The 21,942-nt window shown below is 29.1% G+C and overlaps 1 protein-coding gene and 1 long non-coding RNA gene across 3 annotated transcripts in view; both read right to left on the bottom strand.

Moving 5' to 3' along the window:
- LOC107449514 (isobutyryl-CoA dehydrogenase, mitochondrial) overlaps window positions 1-692 on the bottom strand; it is a 52,910-nt gene extending 52,218 nt beyond the window's left edge. Inside the window, exon 1 of one of the 2 annotated variants that reach the window (XM_016065056.4) lies at window positions 81-692. In XM_016065056.4, the coding sequence (XP_015920542.2) occupies window positions 81-168 (88 nt within the window). In that variant the 5' untranslated portion in view covers window positions 169-692. The remainder of the gene's footprint in view (window positions 1-80) is intronic. The other variant, XM_043054892.3, reaches the window with a different exon arrangement.
- Window positions 693-11,959: 11,267 nt separating this feature from the next.
- Window positions 11,960-15,424, bottom strand: LOC147800950 (uncharacterized). The gene is made up of 2 exons (XR_015430774.1): window positions 15,228-15,424; window positions 11,960-13,013 (listed from the first exon to the last, which is right to left on the bottom strand). It is a non-coding gene; the product is annotated as an uncharacterized LOC147800950 (long non-coding RNA).
- Window positions 15,425-21,942: the final 6,518 nt, after the last annotated feature.

The raw sequence follows: 21,942 nt of genomic DNA, 5'->3' as shown, positions 1-21,942 counted from the left end.
ACATTTCAGAAATCATCACAAAACCACTGCTTTTGTTTATAAAATGCATTTATAATTATAAAAATTAATAACTAACTTACGATCAACATAAGATGCAATTCGACGGTGGAAAATGGTGGAGTTAAATAAGCGTTTTATTGAGAAACGAGCTATAGATGCTACCGACATGTTGCCTACTCGCCGTTGAAGTGCCAAATGATCGTACTAATACATTAATTTTAAAGAAATTTTATTTATCTGACTCACTTCAGACAGAAAACAAGACCAAGTTTCGTAATCCGCCTGGAATCTGCGCCAAAGTAAGTTAAAATGACAGATCAATCAACGCTTCAATTACCCACGTGGTTTTGTATACAAGTTTAAGAGGGCATGAAATAAAACTATGAAATTGTCCGTATTCTCAATGATAAAGATGTTTTAACATTAACGTTATTAGTGAATGGTCCCACTAAACTTTAGTTTTCATGCACTAACTCAACAGCCAATGAAATCTCACTTTATCCTTTGACCCACTCTTGAATAAAATTACTAAACATTTATAACGGATATTTTTCGGGTGCTTTTATTGAGAGAACACAATTATTCATTATTGAGGAATGAAATTCAATTAATTAATACCATCAATAATGAATCTTGAAAAAAATACAATGCTATTAAATTCTGCTGATACTTTAAAAATACAATTCTACACTAGAGGGCAGCACTATTTGATTTGTTTTTCGATATTACATTCAAATCTTTTTTCAGAATGCGAACCAGTTTTTAGTTTTGATCATCGAAGTCTTACAATATTTTTAACTTTGTTTGTTTTAAATTTCGTGGAAGTGGAAGAATATATAAATATGTATATCTGTGTGTGTATCTATATTTAACAGATTTTTGTTTCTTTTTCAAAAAATTCCAGTAACAATAATAAATGTCAAAAAAATTCGTCCTTGGTGTTTTGTTAGTGCAAGAGAACGAGTTTTAGAGAGAAAAAAAAAGAAACCAAAATAACGTGTTTCGTGCTTTGCATGGCATCTTTCAAGTGGTGTATTGTTTTGAAGATGTATCAACTGGAAATTTATCTTGAAAGTTTATAAAACTTAGAAAATATCTTTTAAAATAACGAATAAATATTGTATTAACATTACATTAATGAAATAAATATATTGAAGCTCACATTTAATGTAATTTTTCAGCATACCACTCAGCCAATCGACAGAAAATTCGCTATTGTACAGAAATAGTAATCTATTTTTGTTACTATTTAATTACTTATTTATTAATTATTCCATGACCATTTATCTTATATACTTCCTGAACTTCCCAGCAAATTGTTTTCATAATCAAAACGCCTTAATAATTTAATGAAATTCGATTTTTTTTTTTCTTTATGATGACCATGCTTACATGATGACCATGCATCACTTAAGAAAAAATAATTTTCAATCTACCCCTATCCAGTAATTTCGAGTTTAAGTTTGTTACGTAAAAGAGTGAAAATTCAAAAATTTTCTAATTTCTAACGCTTTTATTATAAACGCACTCGAAAAAAGTAAAGGGTTGTTTTATTTATGTAACCATATTGTAAAATAAATAAATAAATAAATAAATTTATTTTTCTTAGATCTAATTTTTAAAAATCTTCTGAGTCATATTATGCTTTTAAAGTAATTCGGGAGAATCATATAATGCTCCATTGTAGGGCACCCTAATTTGTCTATAATTATTTCACTTGGTGTGGTAGTATATTATATTAATAAATAAAATCTGAACTAGCATTAAGAAAGAGAAATATAGGGTATTATATCTGAACAAAACATGAGCTAACACTATTATTATAAACATGCTAAAAAAATAATTAAAGGAATATTTTATTTATGTTACAATTTAGCTTTTAAAGTAATTTCTGCTGTTTGTCAGGGGACCATGTATACCCCACTGTGCACCCTCTCATTTTTCTTATAAATATTTTGTCGGTATGGTAGTATATCATAATATAATATCTGTCCAAGTTTATAGGTTAATATTAAGGGTAAATATGGGGCCTTATATATATACAGTAAATGAGCTAGCATTTTCTTACTTCTTACGTTTTTATTATAAACGCACTTAAAATAAATAAGTAAAGGAATATTTTATGTACGTTACCATATTGTAAAATAAATATATAAAAAAAAATTATTTTTCTTAAATTTATTTTTTTTTATTATAAAAAAATTATTTTTCTTAAATTTATTTTTTTTTATTATAAAAAAATTATTTTTCTTAAATTTATTTTTCATAAAATTATTTTTAGGAAATTGACCTCCACCGGATTTGTTGCTTCCAACTACTTATTTCTACAATCTACATGCTTAACTGGGTATTACTGCATTCAGCACCCCCTAATTTGTCTATAATTATTTTGCTTGTTGTGGTAGTATATTACATATAGAATAATATATCTGAACGAGTTACAAAATTACAGGTTAATATCAAGTGATATCTGTGGCATTATATATATTCAGAAGATGAACAAACATTTTCTTATTTCTAACGCTTTTATTAAAAGCTCACCTAAAATAAAGTAAGTAAAGGAATATTTTATTTACATTACCATGTTATAAAATAAATAAAAATAAATTATTTTTCTTAAATATAATTTTTAAAAGTTATTCGCAGCCGGGATTTGAACCACGGGCCCTCGGGATTAGCCAATTGATGTTTCAAACCACTTATTGCTGCACGTTTAACCGTGAACCAAACTTATACCAAGATTGGTAAATAATTTCCGTGGTTTGTCGAGGGAACCATATTATGCACCATTTGGTGCCCCTAATTTCTCTGTTATTATATCTTTTTGATATAATTTCTGATCGAGCTTCAAAATTATAGGCTAATATTAAGGGAAAATATAGCTTATAATATAACTTAAATAAATCTTAGCCAAAGGAAAAATCTTAACAAGTTTTTATGATTGATTTTTTCCCATGGAAAATATTTCAAACCAAAATACAAATTTACTATAAATTGAATTATTTCATAACATGCAAATTCAAATCAAGAGTTCTTTTGCTGTTGGAGAGGAGTAAATGAGCAATAAATGGGAAAGAAGATAAAAAAAAAATATTGATAAAATGTTATTATTTTTATAAGAAACATATACCGTAAACCGGGGCGAGTCTACCCATTTTTTCAATTTGTCAACTTTCAAGTGGTCAAACTTTTTTAAATATTAAAGAAAAAAGGCTTTTAATAGGTGTTTCAGAATTGCTATTTATCCCTCTTTAAAGCCGTGAAATCGATTTTAGAAAATATTAACAGTTACGCTGTTACTGTATATTTTTATAGAACTGCTGACAAATCTCTCGTATGGGGCGAGTCTACCCATTCTACTAAAATGAATGTTAACATTGTAAATAATCAAATTTTACTATTAAATTGTTATTTTAGTTACTATATAGGATATTTATGAAGTAAAAATTCATAACTTAATTATAAATTCCATTTTTTTATTCATAAAATAACACAAATTGAGTATTTGATCGATTATCACATTTTGATCAAAGTTTTGTTTTTATAATCATTAACATTATAAAATAAAAAAATTTTCTGATTATTGTTGATAAAAATAAATTAAAATTAATATAAATTTACAATTAAATAATTAATAAATAATAATAATTAAGGATTATTAACAAAATCGAAATTCAAACATTGGGAATCATGAAAAATCATTTTCCCATTCTTTTGGGAGGTAATAATAATTTATAAATAATAATTTATTTAACTTGCATTAAATAAAAAAAGTTAATTTTGTAATATAAAAATTGAAAAATTAGGTAAAATGAATTTATATTTACATTTATATTTAACCTATAAATTTTCTTATTAATGATAAATTTATCAATGCAGAATTAAAATAATATACTCAAATTCATTTAAAATGACTTAATTTTAATATAAACAAAGTTCTAAATTATATTATTATGCTTTATTAAAGCTAAATACGAATGGGTAGACTCGCCCCTCGAATTCTGGCTTTTTGTTTACAACAGCAAAACTTACATTCTTTTTGTTTTTTTTCATATAAAATTAATGTAATCTTAGTCTTAGATAAGTTTATCACTTAACCAAAGTGAAAATAGTAATAATAATAATATACTTACGGAGCACCAGCTAAAAGTTTGCTGATTTTCAATACGAATCTCTCAAAAAACGTTTGAACAGGTCGGTTAAAAAGACACCAAATAAATAAAAACGGATCAAACTACTACAGCGCCATCTTCCTTAGAGTCTGAACTAAGTCCTCAGTCGGTAAAAAAATTTTTATTTGCAATTTAAAGTAGTGAAAATTAAATAAAACTAAAATGGGTAGACTCGCCCCTGGATGGGTAGACTCGCCCCTGGATGGGTAGACTCGCCCCTGGATGGGTAGACTCGCCCCGGTTTACGGTAAATATGTTGGGTTTAATTTTTGATAACTTCTTAAAATAGAGGAGTAACATAAGGATAAACCTGAAGCAACCTTGTGTTATTATTACGTTACTGTATGTTTTGTCACGAAAAAATAAAATTTCTGCAAAAATAGTTGTTTGTTAACATCTACCACTTAATCTTGCTATTGTCGGAGCTAATAGAGTCAACTGGACTGTAACGTTTGGTTTTTCTTTATTGAATGAAGGCGGGTTGACACGATCAAAGTACTTTGATCAAAGTAGGCGCGCGCAATCAAAGTAAGTCATAAAAGTAAATAAAACAAAAATGGGAACCGCGAAATTTTAGGGAAAAGGGAAAATGCGAAGGGGAAAAAAAGTCACGCACTGTTGTTGAGAGTATGATATATCAAATAAATAATCTCGGCCTCTGTGTTCTTAAAATTCATTCGAATTTTAAAATTATTTAATGAAGTTTAAAAAATAAAATCATATTTTATTAGACACTGATATAGGTACTTTAACCAACCATGTGATTATATTAATGAAAAGAGGAAAATATTTGCTTTTGAAATTAAATAAATATATAAAATGTTGCCTGTATTTGTAATTGTCTCTCACTTTGATGTGACCAGGGACTAATATAGGGGATAAGGACATTTAACTTTCCCGGGGGGGTTTTAGAAAAGCAACACGCTTTTGACAGACCGGTTTTACGCACAAAAAGTGGCGTTCGCGTCGTCGTAGTGATTATTTTCCGACATCCCCGCCGTACCTTTGCATTGCGCGTAATCAGTGTTGATCATTAAAAAGCAATTTAATTTAAATTCTAAAACTTTTTCATTTCCGTAAACCAGTATATTATTTTGTATATTGCTTAAAGATGTCTATTCATTACTCATAATTTATTTGTTTGTTTATTGAAGCTTTAAAAGCAGAGATCATTCAGATTACGAGCAATTATATACTATAGTTTCGGTTTTGTTTAGTTTTGGTTTTCAGAACTTAGATTAATTAAAACCGAAGGAAGGATATTTACTTATCCATAGTTATTAGTTTGAAGCGTCTGGTTCTATTATAACTGAAGTATAGATGCTTATATTAGCATTTTTTTATATTTAAAAATATGATTTAACAGAAGGAGTTCGAAACTAAAATCCTTTGAATTTTATAAGTTTACTATTATTGTTTTAAAATCGTAATCATTAAAAATGCACATCAATGACACATTTTTTTAAAGCCATGCAACCGTAAATTTGTTAAATTTTCCGATGAGAATTAAAAATAAAAATCTTTTTCATGAAAATAATTATTCGTAGTATTTATTATGAACTCGATTGTATTATCTATTAATTTCCGATCTTTATTAATGCCTTTGCACAAATAATTATTCAAATTATTATAATATATATATATATATATCAGTATCAAAATCTCCCAATTCATTACTTAATGTCCGCGTAAGACTATGTACCTTGCTAATTAATTGCCCACAATCAAATGCTCTTCATTTTGTTTTGATTTACAAGGAATATAGATAAAATAATTCATAATTTATGTAAATATTTAAACATTGCTGCCTTTATGAATGTTTTTTTTTAAGAAAACAATCATATTTTGCGTTACACGTAAAGGGAAACCACGAAAATATCTTTCAGATTGCTTGACGCTTAAGGAGTTCCAGCGAAATGCTCAGTAATCGTAATGAATTTTTTTTATATAATAAATAATTTTTTTAGCGTCTTTGACATACAGTCAATTATTTCGGTGAATATAGCGAGATGCTCTTCATATTTTTTGTAATTTTTAACTCATTCCAAAAATCAAAGTAACGTGCAATTTAAATATCGGCGTAAAACAATGTTTATAAAAGCTATAAAAATAATTTATTTTAACCAAGATTAAGTTGAAATTAAAGTAATAAAATTTTGCGTTACACGCAAAGGAAAACCTAGAAAATGTTTTTCAGATTGCTTGGCGGTAATAGGATTTCAACTATATGTTCATCTTTATCTCAATGAAATTATTTTTTTATAAGCAGCCATTTTTTATTATTAATCAGGCCTAGCCGTTGTGGTTCAGAAGATCAGGAGTCTCCTTGAAGTCAGGCTAACCGTGGGATGTTTTCCTCAAAATGTAACGTAAATGCGGGCTAGTTCCATCAAGAAGTCCAATATGGAGGCAAATTTCTCTCAATACTTTATAAAGGACTCTCCCTGTCTTTTGGATATGATTTAAAATTGAATTTACGGAGTTAAACATGAGTAGGCGTAAGCACATAATTAGGTCGGCTGTTCGACGACGGTTATAAAATTATGAAATAGATAAGGTATCAACTTGCTGAATATAAACGAAAAGCTCTTCTTTTTAACTCAACCAGTAAAACAAAATAAGCCACAATTTAAGTATCGAATTACAATTATATACTTATGAAAGTTATAAAAATAATCTATTTTATTAAAGTTATAAAAGAAAGTTATAAAAATAATCTATAGTTATAAAATAATCTATTATTGATAATTTATAAAATTAAATTATCAAATTTGCGTTACATGCTAAAGAAAACTACAAATGCGTTTTTCAGATTGTTTTTATCGGTAATAGGTATTCCAGCTAAATGCTCATTATCTAAAAGAAGTTATTTTTAAATAATCAATAATTTTTTTTCTTCCCATCCTTGATAGGTGGCTTAACATCTTTGTGAATATAAGGAAACGTCCTTATTATTTTTAATTCAACCCAGAAATCAAAATTACTCATAAGTTACTTGGAGTACAATCATAATCATTAAAGTTATGAAAATAACTTATTTCAATTAAGGCTAAATAGAAATAATCACATTTTGCGTTACATGCAAGGAAAAACGGCAAAAAAGTCTTTTAGATTGCTGAACGGTAATAGGATTCTAGCTAAATGTTCATTATCGCAATGAATTATTTTTTCAACAATTAATTTTTTTTATCATCCTTGAGAGACTAATTGTCATATTAGTTGATGTTGTGAAACACTTTTTACTTTTAACACGACCCAGAAATCAAAGTACCTTGCAATTTAAATATCAGAGTAAAATCATGTTTATAAAAGCTTTTGTAGTAACCTATATTGTATTTAAAATTAAATTAAAATTTAGACAAATCAAATGTTGCGTTAAATGCAAAGGAAAACCACGAAAAAATCTTTTAGATAACTGAACAATAATAACATTACAGCTGTATGTTCATTATCGCAATGAATTATTTTTTTAACCATTAATTTTCTTATCATCCTTGACAGACAAATTGTCATCTTAGTGGATGTTGTGAAATACTTTTTTTTATATTTTTAACTTTTAACACGACCCAGATATCAAAGTAACTTGCAATTTAAATATCAGAGTAAAATCATGTTTATAAAAGCTTTTGTAGTAACCTATATATTATTTAAAATTAAATTAAAATTTAGACAAATCAAATGTTGCGTTAAATGCAAGGAAAACCACGAAGAAATCTTTTAGATAACTGAACAATAATAACGTTACAGCTGTATGTTCATTATCGCAATGAATTATTTTTTTAACCATTAATTTTTTTATCATCCTTGACAGACAATTTCTCATCTTAGTGGATGTTGTGAAATACTTTTCTTATATTTTTAACTTTTAACACGACCCAGATATCAAAGTACCTTGTTATTGAAATAGAGGAGTAAAATCGTACTTTGAAAAACTTTTTGAATGAAAATAATTAGAATTTCCATTACACACAAATGAAAACCAAGAAAACGCTTTACTAGCAAACTACACTGGTTATCATAAATTAAGGAAAATTCACAAAAATCGCGATAACTCAAGAAATTACACATGGAATTTTATGAAACTTACCCACAATATACAACACATAGTAAGGTATTAAACAACATAAAAAGAAATTATCAGACATTAATAGTAGTATAGAAATTAGCACATGTATAAAATAAACAAATTGGAAGTATCGGTTTGCAATAGAAAAAGTACCTTTAATATGGAATATGATTGCCTCTAGAAGCAATACAGCACAAACAGCGATGTGTGATGCTTTCAATTATGCGGTCTATCAGTTCAATAGGAAGTGAGAGCCATTGCTCTTGTAAAGCAGTTGCAAGCGTGGCAAGGGTCTGAGGGGGCGGATTGATGGCAGATACACGCCTCCCTAGAGCATCCCAAACGTGCTCGATAGGATTCAAGTCCGGGGATCGAGCTGGCCACTCCATGCGAGTAATTGTTTCCTGTTGAAGATAATCATCAACAATGCGAGCTCTGTGTGGTCTTGCATTATCGTCCTGTAACAGGAAGCAATCACCAATTGCCCCGGCATATGGGCGCACATAAGCATCAAGGATGTTGTCTCGATAAACCTGAGCATTCACGGTTCCCCTTGGAAAGACATGGAGGTATGTGCGCCCTCCTAAGGATATGCCTCCCCAAACACAGACACTGCCTCTTCCGTATGCATCTCTTTCACGGATGTTTGATGGATGATAACGGGTCCCAGGTTCTCTCCATATCAAATAACGTCTACTGTCACTTTCTAGACTAAACCTGGACTCATCCGTAAAGAGAACAGGCCTCCATTGATCTGACGTCCAGTGGACATGTTGTCGGGCCCACTGCAAACGGTCTCTCCTATGGCGTGATGTGAGCGGCACGCAAATGGCTGGTCGTCTCGCATACAGACCACCTTCGTGGAGCCTTCTGCGCACAGTTGACGTTGACACCAACCTTCCGGTGGCTGCAGCAAGAGAGGATCTAAGATGTGTCGGAGTAGCGGTTCTATTCCTGCGTGCACTTAATGTCAAATATCGGTCATCGGCACTGGTCGTAACAGTTGGTCGTCCTTGACTGAACCTCCTAGATGCCGAATCTGTGGTTTGAAATTGCCTCCAAAGTCTATGAACCACAGATGGACTCACATTTAGCCATCTGGCCACTTCTGATTGACTCTGCCCTGCCTCTAGTCTCCCGATGGCTCTCCATCGTAGTTCTTCAGGCAAATGATGCCTAGAGGTCATTATTACGAATTGGCTATCTCAGATTTTCAATGTCGCAATCACAGTAAAATTTGTGTGCTTTCTCTCAAACTTGGACTTTTATGCTCCAGGCAGATGACGTAAGCCGAGTGCAGCGCCACTAATTTGCATATTGCAATTTTACTCAGCTACTCTTAGTGGACAACATATGCAAATTTTGCACGGTTTGGCTTACTTTTGAAAGAGTTATCGCTATTTTTGTGATTTTTCCTTAATTTATGATAACCAGTGTAATTGTACGCTAACAGGCTAGCTTGGAATGTTTACTAAAATGTTCTTTATGTTATTTATTTATTTATTTTTTGTAAGTACATAAATTGTGTGTTTTATTTTATTTCAAATATTTGAATTTCAGAATGATATAAAGAATTAAATTTTAAAAACATATTAGTTTTTTTTTTTTTTTAATTTTAAAATTTACGAATTATAAATCTTTAAAAAAATCTGGAAAAAAAATGTGTCATAAAATTTGCGAATTTCAGATTTTTCTGGCAAAGAGACTGAATGTTATCAATTATTATTAATCATTACAACTTATAAAAATCAAATAAAAAAAGAACAAATTATGTACAGCTGCAATAAACAAGCACCGCAGTTCACTAGAGGGCGTGGATATAGAGTACAAACTAGTTACTAGACCAGTGATGTCAACGTTCACCGTGACGTCCGTTTGGTCGAGTGATTGATCTTTCTGGATGTGACGTAATTTACTTTGATGGGTGTTCAACTTTAATTTCTACTTTGATTCAAACAGCGATAATTGTGCCAATTGTGGGTATCGGTAATTGATTGTTATCCATGACGTATTTTTCAAAGAGGATTCTAAAAATGATAAGGGTCAATTTCAAAGATGCGTTAAATAGAATTTTTCCAGTTTCGTGGGGTGAGAAAGCTCGATCCTAACTTCACGTTCGCGGTTACAATCAAGTTAATCACAGAAAAAATTCAAAATAATTATTTCTCAAGCCCATTCTCACTGTATACAAAATAGCAGGTGAATTTGGAGGGTAACATAAAGCGAAATTTTGAATATTGTGCTAGCGATCTCTGAGGAACCATTTCCATTACATTCTGTACAATACTTGTGCTAGTAGTCCCGCTGTGGACTGATCGTAAAGACACAGTTTCCAGTAGAATACCACAATCAAGCATCACTGGCTGCGGTCATCAAACGGGTGGACTGACCACTTTGAGCAGCCTGCGTAGGGACCCAGGGCAAGCGGTATTGGTCCTCGTTAAACTGTTCTACTGTAAAGTGCTTGACTTCGCGAGTAGATCGTCGGGCTACTAAAGCAGGGGAGCCATTCCCTCTGTGGAGGATCAAAATTTCGATGGTATGTCTACGGATCATCCTCAGGAATGTTTCCCAGACCGTCGCCAGTAGCCCATTGTGCAGCTGTTGTGCGACGTAAATAAAGCACACAAGTGCTGATAGTTTTTCCATATTTCTTTCTTATTTAGTTTCTGATGCGGGTTTCACACTTAGAATGCAAAGGGCACAGGAGTCGAATTATCTTTTGTTGGTATTAGCATGTGTATTTTTCCATCTGTATGTCTTTTCTTTCTCCAATAAATGGTCTACCTTGGTGGCTATTATAATTTTATTCAAAATTTAAAAAAATGTATGCAAAAATTAGAATATCAAAACCAGTTTGATTGCTTTTGAAGCACCCAATTAATTTAAATAATTAATTTAATTATTTAAATTAATTGGGTTAAAATAGTTTTAAATATTTAAAAAATCGTTTTTATTTAAAAAAAATTTAAAAAGTCGGAAAACAAAAATATATATTACATTTTTTTATTGTTTTTGCTTTCCGGCTTTTTAATTTATTCTTTTTAATAAAAAAATTTTTTTTTTCATTTAATAGCTTCTTTTTTCATGAATTTTTATTATATTTTTCTCTCTGTATTTTTGATGCAATTTATTAATTCTATGTACTAGCAACTTTTGTGTAGCAAATAAAGCTATTATTTTTTCTTAATTTTCTTTATTATTCTCGTAATCCTTTTTGTTTTTTATTGTGTTATATATATATACCACTTGTTACCATCATTAAAGAATGTTAATTTACTCAAACAAATTTTTCAATTTGTATTCCTTATGCAAGCTATTATTTTGTAATAATTATTATCAAACTCTTTATAAAAAAGCTTATGCTATATCATGCTCTTTTAAAGCCAAATTTTTTAACAACTGATATTGTAAATAGATATAGGAGTTAAAAAAAATTTTTTTTTTAGAAAAATAAACTGTACATAAATAAACCTTAACTTTTCATCATTCTTCTCTGACATCCCTCGTCATATATCAAAAGTAAAACCTGGTCCTACTGGTAATCCATTGGACTTGTTGATTTTAAATTATGAATTGAAATAGTTAAAACGAAAAGACTGTTTCAATAAATGTAAATAAATTTGGATTTCAGTGATATTTGATGAGAAACTTTAGCAACTTGAGAAAAAGCTTCCAGAAAGTTCTAGAAACATTATTTGATATTCAATAACTTTAGGCATTTGCTATTTGATTCCTACATCGTTTATTATTGTTATTTATAGAGTAACTTTTACATCAAGAAAAGTATTGATTTCTATAAATTTTGCATGCTGAAGCCTTTTACATCTAATACAGAAAAATATACTATTTATAAAATTTATTATACAACTCCATTGAAATCTAATTTTATTTTTTTGCACATACAAGCAATAGTTCTTAGTTTAAAAAATTTTATTGGTAAAAACATCATTGGATTACAAATCATTTGAAATGGGAAAGAACAATATATTGAATGAAATAATTTTTATAGTAAATTAAACATATTAGTTTAAGGAAATAATTTTAATGGAATACACTGAAACTATGAATGAAGAAATTTATAAGCTCTCACCCATAAACTATTTTGACTAATTTCTAGTACTTAAAAAGAAGAGAATAAGAACAAAAAGATTGAAGGAAACTGTCACAAAGATTTATAAATATTTTATGTAACATGCATATACATTATGCAGTATCAACATTAAAATTTTACAATATAAAACAATTAGAAGAAGTTTAAATTTAAAGAAAGAATCTTGAACTGTTTAATAATAAAAATATAATTTGAATTTTAATCTACAAAGAATATATAATAGCAAATTTCCTCAGATTTAATGTTTAGAAAATATATTTAAAAACTTTTGTATAACAGTTTTGAATAGGCCATAGTAAAATGTTATTAACCCAATAAAAGATCCAGTACAAGAATTTTTTTTTTTTTTTTTTTTTAAATTGCTACCACAATAACCCCCAAAAATTTTTAGAATAAAAATAAGTAATACATAACTAAGATTATAAAAGTCCTGATAAGATTAAGATTAATTAAGGTAATTAAGTAAATTAAGATAAAAAGTTATAAATGATTATGAAAGCTTCCTAAGGTCAAAACATTTTTCTCTGAACACTTTCACTACTGCTCTTTCTACTTCTGTTTATTGTTTTTAGAAAATGAAAGCTTGTAATTATTTCCGGCTGTGATATAATACAGGCTATTTTAAATGCAGAAGAGGAGATGAAGAATACATTCTGTCAACCTGTAAGAGATAAAAAATACATTATTCAAAAAAAAAAAAAAAAAAAAAAAAAAAAAAAAGCAAATAAATAAAAGGTTCATAAATCTTTTCTTTACAATTGATTTAATTTTTTTATACTGCTACATTACATTATTATCATTCGATTTTTTTGTGTCTTCTACGGAATTAGTGATTAACATCTGCTACGCCATCAACTTCTCCTAATACAATCAACTAATAGTATAAAATTTTTTCCGAATACAATTTCGACTACTCCCCCTTAAAATTTTCACAAAATTCTAACAAAACTTCAAACATAAAAAAATTCTGAATTTTTTAATATATTTCAGTAAAATTGTTTAAAAGTAATAGTAGTAGTGTTTCAAAATGGTCTACACCACATAAAATTAAACTGTCTTTATTGAATATTCATTTAGAAAAAATAATAAATAAATTTAAACTATACTCACAATACACAAAGTTACTACTTTACTAAATTTGAAAAGAAATAACTTCCTACTACTCAAAAATAAACTGCCTATTAATGAGCACTTGAATTGTGTTGACTGTTACTTCCAATTTGTATATTTTTGAGGAGAATGAAGTATTTGTATATTTTGAACAATCAAGTAACAAAATTAGTATCAACTCTTCATTAATATTAAAACAATATTTATATAATGCATAAATCAAAAGTTTCAATTTACTTTGACAAAACTTGAATCTGATGAGCACAATGAGACATAGGCTATATATGTGGTATTTCATGAGGATTGCTCTTAATATGTCTTTTCAAATACCTTATCAAAAAATTAGTATTAGCGAATTAGTATTTAAGGAAGGAAAAAATAAACACAGAAAAATGACAAATCACTTTTCTGAAAGAAAAAAGAAATATACAACAAGACACATTTGACTGTATAAAAAACACATCTTCAAGTTTCAACACCCAATTAAACCTGTTTTGATGTTAATACCATCTACATTTTTTAAATGTAAATAGTCAGATTTCAATAGTGCATATGGTTTCCCCATACTTTTATACTAGTTGTAACATACACACTTTTTGTTTTCCTTTTTGATAAGGATTATAAAAATACATATCAAAAGCGGTGTTTATAGAACACACTGTATATTATATATTAAGTATTGTATCTATGTTCGTAAACCTAGCACATTTTAATCAAATTATTTAAGATTTTGCATATTGTATGTTTCCAGAAAGAGAAAAAGAAATTTTTTTTTGCTCTTTCTTAGAGCAAATAATGTACTTTGAACAACAAAAAAAATTTACTATTCTATTACATAAGTTAATAGTAATAAAAGCAAGTCCATAGGATTTCAATTTAATAACTGTAGCATAGCATAAAGCATCACGAACAGTCCAAAATGAAGTTGACTAAAGAAATATTAAACATTTTTATTCAACAACAAAACTTTCTATAGTTCATCAAGATAACTCATGAAAATAACTTTTAATTATTATACATGGAAATAAGATATTCTCTGTCTGAAACAATTTTAGTGTCAAGTAAGTTAGAGTGTATGTGGTCAAATAAAACATAAGACATTTGGCAAAAAAGATAAGGTCAAACAAACAGACATTTTAAAACTCTCAAGCAAATTTGTATAAAGATCAAACCAATGTAAAAAGATCTTAATATTAAGCTAGAGATGCACAAATATTTAAAATAACTGAATTTCAATATAGAATTAACAACTAATCTAATTCCTAAATGAGACATATGGATCTCCATGTTTTTTAAATTCCACACTTGTCATGACACAAAATTTTCTCTATAAGCAATTTTTTCTTTAATTAAATATAGACAGAAAGTAACCAAAAACAACAATTACTTATATAAAATTTTGACAGAAAATAATCAGTATTAATATCTACACAGTAATAAAAGTTAAGCAATCAATTATACTATAAAATGATAGAGCTGAAAAAATGTTAAACTAAATATTTTATAAACTTTAATAAAAATTATTAATGCACAAACAGATCGGGAATAAATGAACTATTAGGCATGGAATACATATTTTGTGTTTATTCTGATTATTCAGTTCAGAAATACTTCTAATAATCTATTAACTACACAAAGATATCATATATACATGAGTATAACGTATATTAGCATGTGATATAATTAGTAGTATTTAAAATAGAAAACGTAATATTCATTATAAAAGCACATATAGTTGATTATAAATGAAGAAATTCTCACTTACCCGATAATATAGAGAAGTTTTCAAATCCTATTAGTATGTCCAAATTTCTTGAAAGAAACATTCAAAATAAACATATTCCCTGTAAACAAAAACAACTTCTTCTAAATCGTCACATTTCCCCAAAAATATTTCCCTACTGGTGAATGCGCGCGCTTACTTTGATCAAAGTACTTTGATCGTGTCAACCCACCTTGAGAAAAGAACGCTAGAAAGCTACGCTTGGCGCATTACAATCTCGCCAATGAGAGCGCGGACAGCTATTACTCAAGGTGGGTTGACACTGGTTGACACGATCAAAGTACTTTGATCAAAGTAAGCGCGCATTTCCCTTTACCCCTTCGCATTTCCCCTTTTCCCTAAAATTTCGCAGTTCCCATTTTTGTTTTATTTACTTTTATGACTTACTTTGATTGCGCGCGCTTACTTTGATCAAAGTACTTTGATCGTGTCAACCCGCCTTATTAATCTGATTGGTATTTTACGGAAGTTTGCCTCCTGCTTATATAATCTTTCTTGTTGCCGACGTTTTCTGGACTTAATGTAATTTTAATTGGTTTTGAGGCGTATTTAACGAAAATTACTATAATCGAATAAAAAATACAAGATTTGTTGAAAATAATTCCCTTTCACCTTTTTCTTTCAAATCGAGGGGAATATACATTTTTTTTTCGTATATATATATATATATATATATATATATATATATATATATATATATATATATATATATATATATATATATATATATATATATATATATATATATATATATATATATGTATATATGTAATACAAGAATTAAATGCTTTTGTATTAATAAAAGAATTAAAACTCTTTCGTTTTCATAAAATGTCTTTGTTAAAGAATAAGCGTAAAGCTATTCTATTTTGGGAATTCAAGGCTGAAAACATACCATTGAAATATAAATAGATTTATATTTCAAGGGAAGAGTTATTTTTAGAATCGTTCCCTTTTTCAATTCCATATAAGGAAGCAGAAATGATTTTCCTTAATGCGTAAGGTTACAAGGAATGTACGAATGTGCCTTTTTACTCCAAATCTATGTTAGTATAAAACGTAAGAGCGCATAGTTTTGCGTGTCCTTTCCATCATGATGTGATTCAAATAAGCTGTGCCGGAATTGTCCGGAGTCTTGTCCATTCCCCTCCCGTAGGGAGCTTGGACGTCAACTGTAGCAATACCAGCCTACATTTAATAAACCTGTTTAGAACGTCTGATGGCTTATGACTGCAATTATTTCAAGCTAAAGACAACACTAATAACAGGGTTGGAGCCCTGTTATTACAAACCGGCAGCATAGTTGCTTGCTGAGGAAATCTTTGGACCGGCTGTGACGGCTACGTTGAATTTTTCCATCACCCCCGGAGGAGAAAAAAATCGGCAGTGAAAAAAACGTTGAAGGAAGGAAGGATGGCGATTTTCCACCCGTACTACTGGTACCTCGTCGCGCCTGGAATGCTGGAGAGTGTCCCCCTGAAACCAGTGAAAGTATCCCATCCGATGACCCTACAATTCCATAGTGCCTATAAGTTGGAAGAAACATCATCCAAAGTAGTGATTCGACACCGAGTGATCCTACAATTCTTTCTACTCAAGTTGTGAAATAAAAAGTGAATGTGCGCGAATCTTAATCATGAATATTCATGAATTGCTACGATTTAAGTGCGCGAAAAAAAAAAAAATAAAAAAAAAGAAGAAAAAAAAGTGATATTTTTTTTTGTCTCTCGACAAAGAAAAATAGATGAAAGTCAAGGGAGAAAAGTGTGGCTAATGGAAAGGATTTACTGTAGATATATATATTTCTTTCTCTCTCATTTTTTTTTTCTTTCTCAATGTTGTGATTAAAAATTTTAGTAATATTAGATATGAGTAGTAATCTAAATATTTTATTTTGAATAATGGAATAGAGTATTATTATGATTAGATTGAATTTCTTGTGTTTATATATATTTTTTTTATATATAATATTGATATAATATTGTTTAGTGCATTTAAAATGTTTTTGAAGAAAAAAAAAATAAATGTGATTCAAACGTCAATTAAACTAGTGACGGCAAACTAAATTAAATTTTTTTTTAAACTTTTGTTTTCTAATGATTTTTCAAGATTTAACCTCATAAAAAGTAAAATTTTTCAAAACTTTCTTTTGAACCTAACAATGAAGAGTTCTCAAATAAAAATTTAAAGAAATTTGAAATTCTTTTAATTTTTCGGACTTGGTCAAAAATGAATATTCCTATTTTAAAAAAATGTGAAACCCAAACAAACGGACAGTTAACACTTAACAAAATTTGTGAGACTCCCTTATTACGATAGGCCAAATTTTTAACTCAGCAAAGTTTTATACTTGATACTGATTTACCATATGCTTTAGTAGGGTTGTAGACTTGCAGGGATTTTTGTTTGTTTATTGATTGTGTCGGGCCAGTTGTTATTCTATTTGGTAAGAGACTGATCATCTCTGCTAATTCTAAAAGTGACAACTTATCTTTGCACATTAAGCAGCATAATTCTCAAAATGTTATGGTTAAAAATGGTGAAAAAGATGTTTCAAAAAAAGTAAACATCGAAAAAAGAAAAGAATGATGCTTCAAAAAAGTAAGCATCGAAAAAATGAATGTTAAGGATGTTTCAGTAAAAGTAAACATCAAAAAATAGAAAGAAAGAATGTCCAAAAAGTTCAAATGATTCGAAGATAGATCTAGGTAATGGATGCGTTCATTATCAGGTTAATATCGACGAAAAAATATGTAAAGGGTAACAAAAACAAAAAATAAAAGGAAAAATAGGAAAAGGAAAGAATGACCAAGAAACTGATTACAAAAACAAAATAAATGAAAAGAAATTTAAGTAAACAAAATTTTGAAAAAATACATGTATCAAAGCTTAGGAAGTATTTTTAACCACACAGAATCTTAAATTCTGAATAAATGACACTTGTTGTCCAGTTCGTTTTCCATAAAAAGTTGTATATTTTTGTGTGAAAATGTTTTTTGAAAATTTTAGTTGAATAGTTATATTTCATCAAGTAAATAATCATTTAACCACACAGAATCTTAAATTCTGATTAAATGACACTTGTTGTCCAGTTCGTTTTCCATAAAAAGTTGTATATTTTTGTGTGAAAATGTTTTTTGAAAATTTTTAGTTGAATAGTTTTATTTCATCAAGTAAATAATCATTTAACCACACAGAATCTTAAATTCTGATTTAATGACACTTGTTGTCCAGTTCGTTTCTATAAAATGTTGTATATTTTTGTGTGAAAAAATTTTTTTTGAAAATTTTAGTAGATTAGTTTTATAAATGTTTAATTTTTCTTTCTGTTTAGTTACTAAATAGATAAATTGCATAATCATGTTTTTAATATTTTTGTCATTGTAAATAATTTTTTTCTTCTTTACCTAATTGAAAAAATGTTTGTAGTAAGGAAAAAGGAACAGTCGTACAAACCTAAAAATTTTAAATTTAAAGTTTTCTAAATTTTTTATTTTGACTCACCAAAAAATTTTTTTGGGGGGGATGTAATACAAGAATTAAATGCTTTTGTATTAATAAAAGAATTAAAACTCTTTCGTTTTCATAAAATGTCTTTGTTAAAGAATAAGCGTAAAGCTATTCTATTTTGGGAATTCAAGGCTGAAAACATACCATTGAAATATAAATAGATTTATATTTCAAGGGAAGAGTTATTTTTAGAATCGTTCCCTTTTTCAATTCCATATAAGGAAGCAGAAATGATTTTCCTTAATGCGTAAGGTTACAAGGAATGTACGAATGTGCCTTTTTACTCCAAATCTATGTTAGTATAAAACGTAAGAGCGCATAGTTTTGCGTGTCCTTTTCATAATGATGTGATCCAAATAAGCTGTGCCGGAATTGTCCGGAGTCTTGTCCATTCCCCTCCCGTAGGGAGCTTGGACGTCAACTGTTAGCCATGCCAGCCTACATTTAATAAACCTGTTTAGAACGTCTGATGGCTTATGACTGCAATTATTTCAAGCTAAATACAACACTAATAACAGGGTTGGAGCCCTGTTATTACACACATATATATATATATATATATATATATATATATATATATATATATATATATATATATATATATATATATATATATATATATATATATATATATATATATATATATATATATATAAGTCAATTAAAATCTAGAGAAACCATGGAAAAAATATAAAGAAGAAGGAAAAATTATTAAAATACTTCATTATAATTATTTATCAAATAATTAGTTATTGAATAATTAGTTTTCTCCTCCTCTTCTAAATAAATCTTTGTATTTTTTCATGTTTTCTCTATATTTTTGACTTATGTTATGAGTTCTATGAACTTCCGACTTATGCGCAGTAAATAAAACTTATTATTTTTTTCAATTTTCTTCGTTAATCTCTTTCTTTTTCTTAAAATCTTTTTGTCTTTATTTGCCATTGAAACTATATTTTAATTTTAAAGTACGATAGAATATATTATTTCGATTCGGTTTTCGAGGTGATTTGATAATTATCAAAATATTTTTTATTCGGTTTGGATATTATTGCATCTTCATCTTAGCTGTGAATTAATTTATTTTCTTTTTTTTTTAATATTTATTTATCAAATGGAATAAAAGTAATTGCATGGAATAAAAGCAAAGCATTCCCACATCACAACACCTCATTTGGACCGTCAGAGGTTCTTGAAAGTTAAGGCTACATAATTTCGTGACTAGCGATCTGATTGGAGCAATGTGGGTAGCATCGCGCATGGGCCGTCTGTACTTTCCAGACAAGCTGGACAGTTACTGCAGATTGAACCGCAGTTCATCACAACAGTTAAGTGCCTTAACTACTAACCAAAATGGCTCAGGGGATAGAGGGTTCGCATTCCAATGACGTGGACCGGGACGAATCCCAGTCAATACGAATTCCGCATCCGGCATGCACTGACCACTGAGCAGACGTAAAATATCCTCAGTGGTAGACGGATCATGGGTTACAGTCCCCTTGCCGTCAGGCTAACAGTGGGGGGCTTTCGTGGTTTTCCTCTCCTTGTTACACAAATTTGGGATAGCTCCATCAAAAAGTCCACCACGAAGGCAAATCCCCCCCCCCATACTTAATCCAGGAGTTTCTCTTGTCTTCTGGATTGGGTTCAAAATTACAAGGCTACGGAGTTGAATGTTAGTAGTCGTAAGCCTAAAAACATTGGGCCGGCTGTTCAACGACGGTTATAAAACACCAAGTTACCTACTAACCAAGAGTTGGGATAGTCTAATTGGTAAGCCACTTGGCCCATGTCCAAGAGGTAGTGGGTTCGATCCCGGCCCGGCGAAGACTCCCCGTGAAGTAAATGGTGACTAATGCACGTTAAATCGGTCAAGTCACGAAGTCCTCCATGTTCCCATACAAATCATACCTCTGGGGGTACTGATCTAGGAGTTTCCCTGTCTTCTGGATTGGGTTCAAAATTACAAGGCTGCGGAGTTGAACTTTAGTAGTCGTAAACCCAAAATTGGGTTGGCTGTTCAACTACGATTATGAAATAAAGAATAAAAGTACTGACCAATTGAGGCTTATTGACTAGGTTAATCAAGTATAAAATCATTAAATCAATAATATATTGATGAAAAAATTTACCATATTGTGAATGCGTTAGCAACAAAATGTTTTTTTTTTCTTTCTTATTAAAGCAAATGAATTACATGCGTATTTATGATTTGATCAAATTAAAAATTTCATTCAGCAAATTGAGAGTCCCCCCCCCCTGAAAAAATAAATTCAGGACGCCTCTGTTAATAACATTATTGTAAGGATAATGAAGTAATTAAATTATACTTCAAAAACTTTTGTCAAACAGTTTCAAACACTGCAGTCTAAATTTTAAAACTTATGATTGTCATATTGAGAGAGAAGAAACGAATTCTTAATTATTTAATTTTACGAGAAAATTTATTTTATTATGATTTATCAGAAATAAATATTAGATGCGAATACTCACGAATTAATATGAATAATTGTATACATTAACAAATTTAACTAAGAAACTTGAGTAATAAGAGACTTGAAACAAGAAAAAAGACTTAGAAGAAACGATAAGAGAGAAGAGTTATATTTCTTCCAAAAGCACATGTGTTCAACACTAGACGTTACCCCCCTCACTCTCTCTTTAGTCAGAGGTTTGGGCGCCAATGCTAACGTCATTTCGTCATATTCTGGAGTAATTTCAAAATATTTTTAAGCATTTTTGTACATACCATTTTACAGATTATAAAATAAATAAAATAAGGAACTTTTTTGACAGAATTTTAGTGTGTACTATTAAAAAAATATTTATTTTTTACAAAATGTATTGATTTTATAAAATATGAAGTAGATTAAATTCGGAATTTCTTAAGATAGCTTTTTTTTTTTCAGAGTGATTAATTTTAAAAATGTATTTATTGATTATTAATTGTAATTAAAAAAAATCCACAGTTATTTTATAATATTTTTAGTCATCTTTACACACAACATTTTATAAATCATAAAGTAAATTAAATATGGAATTTCTTTGGACAGTTTATTTTAGTTTGTTTATTATTAAAACTTATTTATTGATTATTTAGAGCAAAATTTGTAAATTATTGTGACTCAATGTATTCACATGCTGGGAACTGAACAGGGCGAGGAACAGCATCCTTTTCACCACACAT

The sequence above is a fragment of the Parasteatoda tepidariorum genome, chromosome 12 (assembly GCF_982258835.1).
Source record: "Parasteatoda tepidariorum strain Cologne lab strain chromosome 12, Ptep-v5.0, whole genome shotgun sequence".
Taxonomy (NCBI): domain Eukaryota; kingdom Metazoa; phylum Arthropoda; class Arachnida; order Araneae; family Theridiidae; genus Parasteatoda; species Parasteatoda tepidariorum.
This window is presented reverse-complemented; position numbering and strand designations above follow the sequence as displayed.